The sequence below is a fragment of the Podarcis gaigeae genome (genome assembly GCF_964106915.1).
Source record: "Podarcis gaigeae genome assembly, chromosome: 12".
In the NCBI taxonomy this organism is placed as follows: domain Eukaryota; kingdom Metazoa; phylum Chordata; class Lepidosauria; order Squamata; family Lacertidae; genus Podarcis; species Podarcis gaigeae.
The window spans coordinates 35,021,497-35,035,994 of NC_139688.1; the positions used below are offsets into that span (position 1 = coordinate 35,021,497).

The following is a 14,498-nucleotide window of genomic DNA, read 5'->3' on the forward strand; positions in this document are numbered from 1 at the left end:
ATTTGTATGCCACCCTTCATCAGTAGATCTCAGAGTTATTCATAATATGAAGCACCCCCACCTGCTTGCTCACTCCCAGATCTCTTCTTCACAGGCTGTCATGTGTAAGAGCATGAGAACAGCCTGTTGGGTCAAGCCAGTGGCCAATCAGATGCTTGATTCTGTTCTCACAGTGGCCAATCAGATCATTGAGAGAAGCCTGCAAGCAGGACATGAGCACAACAACACTCTGCCCATCTGTGATTCCCAGTGACTGGTATGCAGAGACAGATGTCTCTGGCCGTGGATATAGAACATGCCCCTCATGGCTAGTAGCCACTGATAGTTTTGTCCTCCATGAATTTTCAGAAGAGAAGTAAGGGTGTCCATTCAGATGGGAAGGGAGGGCATGTTCAAACAAGGGAGACCATATAGGGGAGAGAGGAGGAGCTGCTCTGAGTGGGGAAGGAAAAAACCTTTATGGTGCAGGTTTTGGACTAAAGTAGCTCAGGACTGCTTGTGGCCACCAAAGAAAACTTTGCTGGCTGTTTGTGTGCCTATAGATGTGCCACACTGGCAATGCCCACACTAAGGTTTAGTGGTCCATGGTGAAATTGCTAAGGTTTGGCGAAATCCTACACACTTTGGTATATTGCAAGAGAGTGTAATATGTGTGGTGAGAGAGGGTAAACAGCATCTCAGTAATTGCCACTTATTTCTCTCTTAGTGCGAACAGTTGACATGTCAATAAATCAGGCTTGCCATTGTTCTGTTTCAGGCCATTGTCTTAATGGATGAATTTCGAGGATTAGATAGAGACATAGAAGGTTCTGCCAAGAGATGGAAAAAATGGGTAGATTCAGAATGCCCAGAAAAGGAAAAGTTCCCTCAGGAATGGAAAAGCAAAACTTCTTTTCAGAAGCTTATCATGCTACGAGCATTACGCCCGGATCGGATGACATATGCTCTGAGGTACTGCATGTTTGACTTTGTGAACTCCTTTTATATTTATCACATTTATTTATGTACTCCATTTATTTATGTGTATAAGTTGCATGATCTGTCAAATAGCACTTACAGAAATAACTAAAAAATAGCATCAAACACATCAGCAGATGGCTGTACAGTAGCCATTCTAAATCTGTGCACGTCATGAGGTAATCCATTCATATCATTCTCCTCCCTCCCAAACACTTTTCCTTTTGTGTCATACATTGTAAGCCTGTGGGTGGGGACTGTCTTATTTTGTTGTTGTTATTTATTGTTTGATTTGTAAGCTGTTCTGGGAGCCTTTTTGGCTGAAGAGCAGGATTTTAAAATTAATTAAATAAGTATCTAGCCACTTGTCTCACAGAAGTGTCAATTCTACCACACCATTGCAGTCTCTCTTTCTTGTTGTTTATGGTGATGTAGTGAAATACACACACTGAGTTGAACAAGGCAAGTGATACATATGAAGTGACTGTTACATGGAGAGCCTTCAGTGCACTCTGGATTTAAAATACCAATACGAAACATCACTCATATATGTGAATTAGACCTTAGGATTGTGGCTCCTGGTTAATTTAGAAGCAACAGTTCGTCAGCTGGGATGTTTTCCTTTCAAGCCATACAATAGAACTTAGCTCAGCTTCTTGGGTTTTCTACACGTTGGTGGAATAGAATATATTTGAAAGGATATTTAGGAAAATAGATCCAGTTACAGATAGGTAGCCGTGTTGGTCTGCCATAGTCAAAACAAAACAAAATTCCTTCCAGTAGCACCTTAAAGACCAACTAAGTCAGTTCTTGGTATGAGCTTTCGTGTGCATGCACACTTCTTTAGATTCTGTGTATCTGAAGAAGTGTGCATGCACACGAAAGCTCATACCAAGAACTAACTTAGTTGGTCTTTAAGGTGCTACTGGAAGGATTTTTTTTTTTTAAGGAAAATAGAGAATGTGAGACTTGGGGCCTAGAAAAACAGCTGAGACACTAAGGATGTATGCCTCAGCCACCTCTTTCCCATCAACATGTGCAGACTGTATGCTAGACTCTTAATGCTCTGAATCAGGCTTCCCCAAGCTGGTGAACTCCAGATATTTGGGACTACAAATCTGTTCAGCCCCATCCAGAGTGGCCAGTGACCAGAATGATGGGAAATGTCCAAAACATCTGTATGGCACCAGGATAAGGAAGCTTTTTCTATATGTTAACATATGTTCATTATATATCCATTCTATATTTTTGTAGAAACTTTGTAGAGGAAAAGCTTGGCTCAAAGTATGTGGATGGTACAAGAATAGACTTGGCAAAATCTTATGAAGAAAGCAGTCCAGCCACTCCAATATTTTTCATTCTTTCTCCTGGAGTTGATCCTCTTAAAGATGTGGAGGCACTTGGTATGTTTTATTGAATAGGTATTGTTGGGCTGGTTTTTAAAACATGGGCAGGTGAATTGGCAACATTCCAAATCTTGCAAAACACAAAATGCAAACAGAATTTGTCGTGTTCATGTGGAATGCTATGAACCGTGGTTTAATGCTACATGGACAACCTCACTGAGCCCTAGCAAAGTGTGTTATTAGGGAGTGTTGGAAAAGAGAATGCATGTTTGATGATGGAAAGGGCCCTCATTTTGACATGCGACATTCAGAGGCATTCTGGTAGGAATTCTGACATGGCTGTGGGTAACAGGAACTCTCTCCAGTAGTTGTTAATGTTGCTGATTTGCAAAGTCCGCAGAGCTTTTCTTAATGCATAGTTTATGATTGGTAACAACAGGGGTTTGTGCTTTGAGTTAGACAGAGCGGGAGTCGGTCTTTAATTAATGCATGTTAAGCTAACACAAAAAAAGCCCACAAATAGCCATTATCAAGGAATAAAGCAGATTTAAATTTGGAATTGTTTTCCTCAACAAGAGTTAAGTTTTAAAGATTTCCCCCTCTCTTGCCCTAGCCCTCCATTCACTCTGGAAGGGTGGATGAAAAGTGTGAGGCTATTAACGCTGCAGCGTGAAGAAATTTTTAGATTGAACATTCCTCTGCTTGGCATAATGCAGGCTCTTTTGTGCTGTTTCTTACCTTTTGAGTAGATGAGGGCCAGAGGGCAATTTTCTCCATGCTCATGTAATCTTGTGCCCCCTGTGACTAAATAATGGTCATTATACAAACTATATTCAATTGTGTAAGAAACTGTCGCTTTGTACTTAGGATTACTATTCCCCACTGACTCTGCTGAGAATACCAGGTTAATACAGCTGTGACCTGACTGTGCTCAATTTAAACTCAGGCCTCACAAGGTGAGAGGCTTGCACATTTACCCACTGAACCAATCAGTTAAAAAACTGATGTGATAGCTACCACATGTTGCTCCCTTTTTTTATAAGGGAAATGGCTTGCACCCCCTGTACGAGTTTATAAAGCTCTGTAACAATACCTAGCATCTATCAAAATGTCAAAAGGTTCGTTATCTTAAAACCAAGGGAGCAGATTTCTGCAGGGTTTTTCCCCTAATACAAGCCATAAGGCTGCTGTTGAGAGCTCGCAATTTTGCTTGTTGAAATTGTGTTGAGTGACGAACTAATGTGTATTGTCCCAGTGATTGGTGAAATTAATGGGGCATTATCTCCCCCCCCCCCACTTCACTCCATCCCCTTCCTCCTTTCCACTTTTTCTCGCCTCCCCACCTCCGTTGCTCCACTTGCAGGCAAAAAACTTGACTTCACAATTGATTCTGGGAAATTTCATAATATCTCTTTGGGGCAAGGGCAAGAGGTTGTTGCGGAGGAGGCATTAAAGAAAGCTGCCAGGCATGGGCACTGGGTTATTCTGCAAGTAAGTGTGAAATGGCATGATTTGACGTTCCTTATGTGTTCTGTCGTGGGGCTTACTCTGCACATACTTAACCTGTGAAATGTCTTCCTGTAAAAAAATCATCAACAAGAAACAACCTCCTGAGGAATTCTGAGAGAAGACAACTTCACCTAGCATTATTTCTTTTCACCGATCATGATAGCGGATCAAAGAGTTTGTAGAGTGGTTTGTGGGATTTGTTACTTAACTTTCTGAAGTTAAGCACACAAATGGCACCACCTGCTTTATTACTGCTTGGTTCTTTTGGCTCTTCCAAAATTGCTGCCACAGGAATGGGAGATCATCTTTCATCAAAAATATCTGTGAGGATAGTTCTGCAAGATGGATAATTTTCCTCTGTCCCTCAGTATCCATTATGCAGTGACAAACTTGCAAGAGGAAAGTTAACAAAAAAATAAGGATTGGCCAACATGTCAATTTCACTATTCCCCTTTTATCCAATCTTAATTTCAGTCCTACACATTTCTACATCTGACTTTGCAAAACAGCATTTTTGTGCAAATTCCCCCTTCTACACTCATTTTTTATGTGCCACTCTGTCTCATATACACATTTATGTGAAGCGATTTTCCCTATGTAATCCATTTTTAATATTATTTTCATTAATGTATGCATTTATATGCACACTTTACCATTGTATATGCATTTGTGTACACATTGTTTGGCTCAAGTATTGCATTGCAAAGTTCAGATAACTGCAAAGTTCAAATGATGGCTGCGTTTTGGTTCACATACTGTTGTGAAAAATGTGAATTTTGTAAGTTCACCTTTACATATAAACAGAATTGTATTTGTCCCCTACCCCTACTAAAGGTAGGTGGCATGCATTTTCTTCCATGCAAGCATGTGTGCATACGATCCACACATGTCCACACAATTTTGGGGAAGAACTCCAAAGAAAAATATCAAGCTATGGAGAAGCTCTGTGCCTCTATGTCCAGATCATTGCTAGACTTTCGGACCATGATACTTAGCAGTCAGACATTAGTACTTTTTCCAGCTTCTGATTTGTCACTTTTGTTAATCATCCCAGCGTTCCTAAATCCTACTGAACATTATCTGAGCTCTGGAGAGAGTTAGCAGGCTTAAGTGCATGGGTGGTTATAGTTGACATGATTTATATATGCTAGTGCTTAGCAAATCAAGGCCTAATAGAACCTAAAGATAATGAAGTCCTTCCTAATGTAACATATTAAAATAAAGTCTCTATCTTTTACTCCTTTCTGCTTTTGAAACTTAGAATTAAATCATATTTGGAGAATTGGCTGTTTTGTTCTTGTTATGCAACTGAGATAATTAAAGCTACATTTAAAATAATAAACTTGCTCTTATAATTGAAGTGTTGCATGCTCTCAAACAGAACATACACCTCGTAGTCAAATGGCTGGGGACATTAGAGAAGCTACTGGAGGAACACAGCAGAGAAAGTCACCCCGACTACCGTGTCTTTATAAGTGCAGAACCAGCTCCAAGTCCTGAAGAACATGTCATACCTCAAGGAATATTAGAGAACAGTATTAAAATTATTAACGAGCCCCCTACTGGTATGCTGGCAAATCTTCATGCTGCTCTCTATAATTTTGACCAGGTGAGGAAAAAATTGGTAGTTTTGCTTTATTTCTTCTTCAGAATGAGGCATTCTGGATGAGGCGGGAGCACTTGCACTGCCTACCACATTGGGTTGTAGGGTTTAGAAATTTATTTATTTGACATAATTTATATACTGCTTGTCGGGGACGCGGGTGGCGCTGTGGGTAAAACCTCAGCGCCTAGGACTTGCCGATCTCATGGTTGGCGGTTCGAATCCCCGCGGCGGGGTGAGCTCCTGTCGTTCGGTCCCAGCTCCTGCCCACCTAGCAGTTCGAAAGCACCCTTAAGTGCAAGTAGATAAATAGGTACCGCTTTATAGCGGTTACCGTGTGCTGCTCTGGTGCCGGTTCTCCAGAGCAGCTTCGTCACACTGGCCACGTGACCCAGAAGTGTCTGCGGACAGCGCTGGCTCCCGGCCTCTAGAGTGAGATGAGCGCACAACCCTAGAGTCTGTCAAGACTGGCCTGCACGGGCAGCGGTACCTTTACCTTTTATATACTGCTTGGTTGTAAAAGTGTAAGAAACACTGTTTGAATTTTAAACAAGGTTTCTGTCTGTGGCGTTGCAGGCGCCCTTGTTGGCCATCTTGTCACAAATGCCTTGCTCTGGGAAAGGACCCCGTTTGCCCTTTCTCGTGACAAGGCAGGGAGGAAGTGGCAACAGAGAAGTGACCAGTGCTGTTGCTACAAACCAGAAATCAGAAAAAAAACACTAATGAGGGTTGAGAGGAGGAGGAATGGGGACAACAGCTGGGAGGAGGAACAGGCAGCAGTAAGATGGCACAAGAATGGAGTGCCCATCTTAGGAGGTGTAATCCTTTTTTGCTGGTCCTGCAAACTTACTTTCAGTTTTACCTTTTGCTAAGATGAAAATATTAATAGATTCTTACTGCTGCTGTTTAGGTGTCATTAATTCTAGTAAGAAAATTACAGTTGTCGTCTCTAAAGCTTGTTGGTGATGTGATAGAAATACTGTTGTTTTTCCATAATCCTTTGTTTTAACAGGATACACTAGAATTGTGTACCCGAGAACAAGAGTTCAAAAGTATCTTCTTTTCCCTCTGCTACTTTCACACCTGTGTTGCTGGGAGGCTCAAGTTTGGACCTCAAGGATGGAATCGAAGATACCCTTTCAACGTAGGAGATCTCACCATTTGTGTCAATGTCCTCTACAACTACCTGGAAGCAAACTCTAAGGTAACAACTTGGAGACCAAGTGTCATCTTGCCAAGATGGTGGTGATATTTTTTGGTTTTTGTTCCCTAGTTTTAGAAATGAACAAGGGAAGGTGAAATATATTTCTTTAGTGAAATAGTTGAAATGTGTATCTGCTGTTGGGTATACAAATTGGGCAGATCAGAGGTTTTCCACAGAGGATGCTTAAATTTCATAACATAGGTTGAACCAGTTGCACACTTGGTGGGTTTACTAAAGTAAGTGAGTGAGTGAGTGAGTGAGCGAGCGAGCGAACGAATGAATGAATGAATGAATGAATGAATGAATAAATAAATAAATAAATATGCCCTTCATTATGTTAACGAAAACAGTGCTTTACATGTGCATATATGCCAAATTCATTAGGCAGGTAATGAAGCATTTTGCACAACTGTAATTACATACAGCAGTCCTGACAGTTCATAACATTGCATTAATAATCACTACAATTAATTCTGATGATGGAAGCAATTTACAGCACGTCACATATATAAATAATGGTGTATTTCCTTCATGTGTCGTTATTATGTATTAAGGAGGCCACCTTGTTGTGACTTTCTCAGGAATGTTCCCCTTGAGTTCAAGTTTAAAGCTAGATGAATGATTTACTCTGTTTTGAGATTGGTTGCCAATCGGAAGATGCAAAACCATTCAGGTGTTACCATTCATTAAACCAATTATTCACATGTGTAGCAAAGGTAGGTTAGTACGTTCTAAGTCTAGCAAAGACTTAGTAGGTTGGTACTTGCACTTAGGCACATGCAATTTGGTTAGTAATTAAGCTATCCAGTATTCTCACTCTAGCCTGAAAATTAGTTTTGTGTAACTTGCTTATTTGCAATTGCAGTATGATTTGGAATACTGCAATTTCTAGCTTTTCCAGATTAGATAAATAAAAAAACTGGATATCTACTGTGAATCGGTTATTTCGTGAAAATGATATTCGGTGTCACCATTTCAATAAGCGTTTTATTCTATAGTGATGCACATGGGACTTGATGCAAAACATTGCAATTTTTCCAACCTTCCCTATGAACCAGGAGGCAAGTGGGAGAATATCCTTAATTGGTTCCTAAGCTGTTGTGGTCATGAATGTTCTCTCTCACTCTGACCAAGGCAGCCAGGCCTGGTCAGGGGTCTCACTCATCCAAACTGTTCTACCTTTAGTCTCAAATCCCCTGAGCCAGCAGCCATTTGGGCCTGGCCTGCCCTCTGAAGGAAAGCTAAACCAAATTATCCACCCAAAGCCCTTCCACAAGTCCAACATGGGGAGAACACAAAGCATAATGGATAATCTTTTCAGTCCTTATTTACCTTTACCCTTCCCCTTACATATTCTTACTTAGTAAGACATATAGTCAGTAACTGACAATGTGATGGGGCATTGTTGTTCCTGTTTAGGGAAGCTTTTAATGTTTGATGCATTACTGTATTTTAATATTTTGTTGGAAGCTGCCCAGAGTAGCTGGGGAAGCCCATCCAGATGGGTGGGGTATAAATAAATTATTATTATTATTATTATTATTATTATTATTATTATTATTATTATTATTACTTGACCTCTGATTAGTCATGTAGCTGCTGCTTACTAGAAGGCAGAGGACAGGGAAGTTGATGCAGTGCACGTTCACCAAGAGGCATGTCTGATTGTCTCCATCAGCGCCTTTGCACTGCGCTGACCTCCCTGCTGCTTCACCCCCCTACAGCATGGAGCCTACTAAATATAGTGCAGCCTACTTCTAATGCATAATTTTGTGCAGCCCTAATGTGGCTGGTACAAATCTTCTCTAGTAAACTTGTTTCTCTAATTACATGATCAATTTCACTTTACACATTTCCTTCTGTGTAGTTTTGCCCCCTTGGGGCATTTGCTGATTACTTTTACAAAGGCCATGAGACCTTTGGGATGGCTGACTGCACTTTCTTCAGTCTTTTATTATTGATTTCTGAAAAGCTGGAGAACTTTGCTCTGTACTAAAGCAATCTACCTAATCCAGTAGTCTTCTGCTGGTCCAGAATAAACTCCAGCACCAGAACCTTTCCAACTAAAGCAAGCAACTGCACGAGTAGGGATTATTTGTGGTGGGGTAGATTGTCTGGATTAGGTGGTAATGGTAGTAGGATTTAGTGTGCAAGATCTAGTATAAAATGGCATAAAGTGTTATGGAAAAGCTTGGACAAAAGAAGAAATAGGATGAGTGGCCAACTGTTCATGACCTTCAAGTCTCCAGCCATTTAAAATGATAGAGAGCATCAGCAATACATTTTAATGTTTAAAATAAAATTGAAGTGGCTACTATTAGCCCCTGTGAATTACTTTGCTAACCTGAGTTCATTTCAATATGCGACATAGCAGCAATGAATAATTGTTTGTTCTTGAATAATGTGTCCTTGATAGATAGAGGCAAGCTTATTTTGATAATGTAGGCTAAATGTATCAGCCCTCCAATACCACATGAATATATTGTTTTAAACAAAACACACAAATTCCTGATGCATTTCACCTTTAAAAACGTATAGCTTGAGATAAAGGTTTTGAAGTAATTTGTTAGAGAATTCTATAGAAACTGGTTTTTGTTTGTTCACTGAGGAACTTTTAAAATCCAGAATCCATACAGTTTTGAAATTATCTCAACACAGAATATGAATTTAATTATTTTAGAAATGTAACTTTTTAGGCATTGAGCAGTGATGCTTTGACATTTTTGTCACTGTTTGGGGCCTTTTTCATCTTCCCCTGCAAGATTTCTAATAACGTGTTGAAATATAGTATTGTCTTTTTGGTCTCTGGATTGCAGAGATCTGTATGATTTGCAAAACCCTTTCCCTCCAAAACAGATAACTCATATGTCTCTGAGAATAGTCATACCATCCACAATTTGTCAGGGCCTGCATAGCTTATAAATAATACAGAACATAGGCAAAACAAAAATGAATCAGTTTTACTGAATCACAATTATTAAATAGCTGGAAAGCATCCATATTAACTTCTGAAATTTATTTTACAAAGCATAGTAAGAAAAACAATTTCTCATGTTAGTCTTGAAATTTAATAATAAAAAGATATCTGAAGAAGTGTGCATGCACACTAAAGCTCATACCAATAACAAACTTAGTTGGTCTCTAAGGTGCTACTGGAAGGATTTTTTTTTATTTGTTTCGACTAAGGCAGACCTACCTGTAACTTGAAATTTAATATGCATTTTGTATTTTATGTCCAAAGAGAATTCTATATTTTGAACTCATTTCTTTTGATAGTCTAATACTGTGTGTTAATGCATTTTGATACTCATTTATTGAGACAAATTTGCATCAAGCACTCTGCAGTAGCTGAAGCTATTTTCCTTAATCTGCTTTGCCACATAATGTAAGACCTAAAATTAAATTTTTCCTTGAACTCTTAGAAGGCATAATACTGCCCCAGAGTATGTAAAAGTTCCTGTCCAGAAAGGCTTCATCATAAACTAAATATTTTGTAAACCAAGGCTAGGGAGGAAACTTGCTCTTTTTTAAAACGTAGCATTGACTTTTTGAGTAACACACATCCTTGTCATTAATCGCAAGCTAGTGGACTTGCATCATGATCCCTACAAAGAACTCTCAAGTGAGTATCTGGTGACAGAAGGAATATTTATTCTATTCTTGCTGAAATCTGACACTGCATCTCGAATCAAAGTAAGACGTTTGTCACTCTATTTTCCCCTGAGAGGATGTTCATTGCATGAAGGGTCACATAAAAAAATATTTTTGTTTTGCTGAGTTGTGCTGTCACATCTCACATAGTGGCCATGCCCACACATCATGCCAAACCAACCTTCCCCAATCGTGTGCCTTCCGGTAGTTTTGGATTTCTGCCTCCATCAATCCAGGCAAAATGGCTAATGGTTATCCGTTGTGTTTAGCAAGTTGAGGTGTGCATGGACATGGTTTAGCAAGAAGGACTTGTAGCAAACATCTAGCTTCTCCACTGCCATGCCTCCTCCCTTAAGGAGAACTTCAGAATCTCCAGCCACCCAACCTAGGCTCCCTTAAATTAGACTTGTTATGTTGTCCATACGAGGAATCTTGGTTGATCACTAACTGGTCAATTTCAAAACAAGCCGGTGGAAGGTGGCTTGTTGAACTAAACCAGTTGGGAATAAACTGCAATCCATGGTGCTGACAATGCAACAAACGACAATTCTGTGCACTTTTATGATGAGCAAGTTATAATTCCCTGCAGCAGTAGTTGATGTGACACAATCATTGTAGCTTTGCTATCTTAATTAGCACTGGAAAAGGAAGCAATTTTCTTAACTGAAAGCAAAGAGGATAGAATCAGGTGCCTTGAAAAGTTTTAATTTTTATTGAGTTTTGCAGCCACTGGGCTCCACTCTTTACCATTTTTGTTTTTGTTCTACCTGTGTTTATTTCATTTATGCACACACACCAACCAGTGGCAGCAGAATGTGTCAGTGGTCCCATTATGATTATGTGCTTGTAACCACACACACACACACACACACACACACACACACACACACACCCCACTCTTGGGATAATACGATGCACTTTGTGCTGATGAAATCCATGTTTTATTATGCCAGAGCTATGCCAAGTGACTTAGCTGTGTCCTCCTTAGAAAGCTAACTTGTTCTTTAAATACACATTCCATTGTATTCCATAGGTTCCCTGGGAAGATTTGCGTTATCTCTTTGGTGAAATTATGTATGGTGGACACATCACTGATGACTGGGACCGCAGACTCTGCCGCACGTATTTGGAAGAATTTATGAACCCTTCTCTGGTAATATATAGATTGGAGGAGACGAGGAAAAGTTTGTAGACTAAATGTTAGGAAGAACTTCCTTACAGCATGACCAGTTCAACAATGGAACAGACTGCCTCAGGAGGTGGTGGGCACTTTTGTTAAGAGATTTTTTTAAGCAGAGACACCTTCCAGGGATTCTGTAGCGGTAGATTTCCCGCACTGGCAGCTTGTCAGACCATTTGAGGTCCCTTCCAACAAAGATTCTCTTCCACTTGCATTAGCAACATTGGCAAGCAATACATCCTGGTCTTAAAAGGCACATCACAATCTTAAGTGTGTTTAGAAGTAAATACAGATGGTTTTGATGGAATTTATTTCTAGGTAAGTGTACTCAGGGTTGCGGCACAAAAGTGTAATCTAGGCCAGAATCATTTCTACATAACGTAATCAGTTTCACTGGGGTTTAAGAATGCCCAGATGGAATAGCAACCTAGCTGTTCTGTCTTTTCCAAAAGTTAACCATTTATCTAGAGGCAGTAGGGGATGACAAGTAGAGCATCAAAAGATCATTTCTGCTATGCAACACAGATAGCCCTAAGGACATTCCATTTCCCCCCATTGATTCCGCAGTTGGAAGTGTGTGCAGTGGTTTGAAGTGAAGTGAGTTTGCTTGCATCTATTCACTCTGTAATGACTAGGTTTTCATGTGTCACAAAGCCACATTCAGTTTAGCACAATTGGAAGTCAATTGGAAGACCCAGGAGTGAGTTACCATGGAGATGGGAAGGATAAACACTACTGTACTTCTGACCTCCATGGAAGCTGATTTCTCTAAATGACAGTTAAGGTCAAGGGGGCATGTAGGAAGCTTATTCCGCTGGTACCACCTCTGCATCTAGCCCATGGATAAGAATTACTATTTCTAGGCCAGGCAGTCCATTAACCTTCAAAAGCCTGAACTTTCATTCAAATATGTGTCAAATACAGGTACAGAACCTGAAAGAAATGGTGGGAATTAGGTGCTCTTAATTAACTAACCCTAGGTGCAGGTCTACTTACATATTCAGAAACAAGATAATTCATTTCAGTTCAATTGGACAATTGTCTCCTGCAAAGCACACCAAAAGAAACAAAAATTCCTTCGTTGACAGGCAAGGTAAACGTAAGCAATGGCCAATGGATATACCACATTTGTCTTAGCTTTATGCCTAACTGGTATCTGGCATGTGTCTGTATTTATTTGCATTTGTTAACAGGTTAAAGTTGCATTTAATCATCAATAGATCATGCATTTTGTGAAGCACTTAAATGGGACTAGGCATGTATTTAACCAAATAAAACACTGCTGATTGATGGCTAGATAGAAAGGCAGGATTGCAGCCTTAAATATTTAAACCCAAAGCCGCTGGGTGATGGAAGTGATTGAACTGCCTTATCCTAAGCTGTCCATGTCCAAAGGGAGGATGGGTGTCTTCTCAGAATCCATAGGATTGTACCCTTCAGTAATAAAATAGCCCTAATTATAGCAGATATAAAAGGTTTACACAAAGTGTGAATTGACGATAAAGAAAACATTCTTCTTTCAAAATATTCAAAAAATGCAGGTTCAAAACTGAAGGAATTCCTACTGTAAGTTTTTTAAAAAAACAACAACACCCCCCAAAAAAACAACAACCCAGAAATGTTGGGTTGACTTTTTTGTTTTTCCCTTTATATGCCCACACCCCACAGTTCTGCTGCAGATTGGTAATTACTACACTCCTGTTAGGGATAAGACTGCGGAAGCGCTACATGCACAAGGCCATGCCATGCAGACAGGTGCATTTTGATTACAGAAGGTGCAGAGGGGTGCAGGCTGCAGCTTGCCCACCGGACATTCCCGTGGCTGGGCCTACCTGTGGCTGTGACAGGCCCCGCTGGGCATACCTGCCTTCACGCACGCACTTCTTTCAAGCCAATCTATTCATCTCCCCCCACATAAACATTCCATGGATATTGAGTCATCTTTGGGCTATTTGAGTTGGTCTCCCCCCTCCTTAGGTTTTTTCCCTGGGCCAATCTGAAAATTACCCCAAGTTTTCTTATTCTTTCCTCTTTTGCATAGGTGGTAGTTTTGCATAAGCACTGAAAAACTTGGACCAGAAATTCCTGTGGTGTGGAGAAGGGGGTGGGGAAATTAGGGGTGGAATTCAGAATCATGCTAGTAATGTCATTCCATCAGAACAAGCATATCTCTTCCCCTCTTCTCTGCCACCACCCCTGCTGTTCTGGGGATTTTCACAATCCCTCAGATCCAATTGTGGGGGGCACAGGGGGAGGACAAGGGAACGCTGTGCGCGCAGAATTCATTGCAGTAACTCCCACTAGCACAACTATTGAGTTGAATCCAGCCCTGTGTTTAATCTGTTTCTTAGTCTGCTGCTGTCATCAAAGGTGTGTCCCATGAATTGACTCTGCTTAAAGACATCTTGAGTTTTTAAAGACCAGATTGTCTGAAATATGTAAAATGAATACTCAACATCATTTATTTCCCCTCCCTCCCATCAACTACAGCTTGAAGGTGACTTTGCATTGGCTCCAGATTTCCTTGCTCCTCCCAATTTGGATTACTCAGGATACCACAAGTATATAGATGAAATGCTTCCACTCGAAAACCCTGTACTGTATGGTCTTCACCCGAATGCTGAGATAGATTTCTTGACAATCCTGTCAGAAAACCTTTTCAAAACACTCTTGGAAATGCAACCCAGAAATCTACTTGCTGGAGAAGTATCAGGACAGTCAGTAGAAGAAAAGGTGAGATTATGGTGTGCTCTGCAATATCTTAGTTCCATAAGCTTGTTTCGACCTCAATACATGGCTTGCTATGTAGGAGGAAGCTTGAATGAACCTTACCTTTGGGCAAAAACCTTTTGCCATTATGGTCATAAAGAACATACAACAATCTTCTATTCCCCTTCCCCAGGTTCTATCCAGACTTAATTAAAAACCAAAACAGGTTTCAACACAGGAAAATTCAGCACTGACAGTACATTGGCCATTAGTTTTTAGATCATTTTTTCCCCAGTTGGGAGTGCTTCTCCTGTGAGAAGTGCTAGTCCTTTGTTGGTG

At 40.3% G+C, this 14,498-nt stretch overlaps 1 protein-coding gene across 1 annotated transcript in view; it reads left to right on the forward strand.

Moving 5' to 3' along the window:
* DNAH11 (dynein axonemal heavy chain 11) overlaps positions 1-14,498 on the forward strand; it is a 145,622-nt gene that overhangs the window by 127,358 nt on the left and 3,766 nt on the right. Inside the window, exons 71-77 of the mRNA XM_083705188.1 lie at positions 758-951; positions 2,212-2,360; positions 3,667-3,794; positions 5,194-5,421; positions 6,428-6,619; positions 11,304-11,423; positions 13,941-14,183. Coding sequence (XP_083561314.1) covers positions 758-951; positions 2,212-2,360; positions 3,667-3,794; positions 5,194-5,421; positions 6,428-6,619; positions 11,304-11,423; positions 13,941-14,183 — 1,254 coding nt within the window. The remainder of the gene's footprint in view (positions 1-757; positions 952-2,211; positions 2,361-3,666; positions 3,795-5,193; positions 5,422-6,427; positions 6,620-11,303; positions 11,424-13,940; positions 14,184-14,498) is intronic.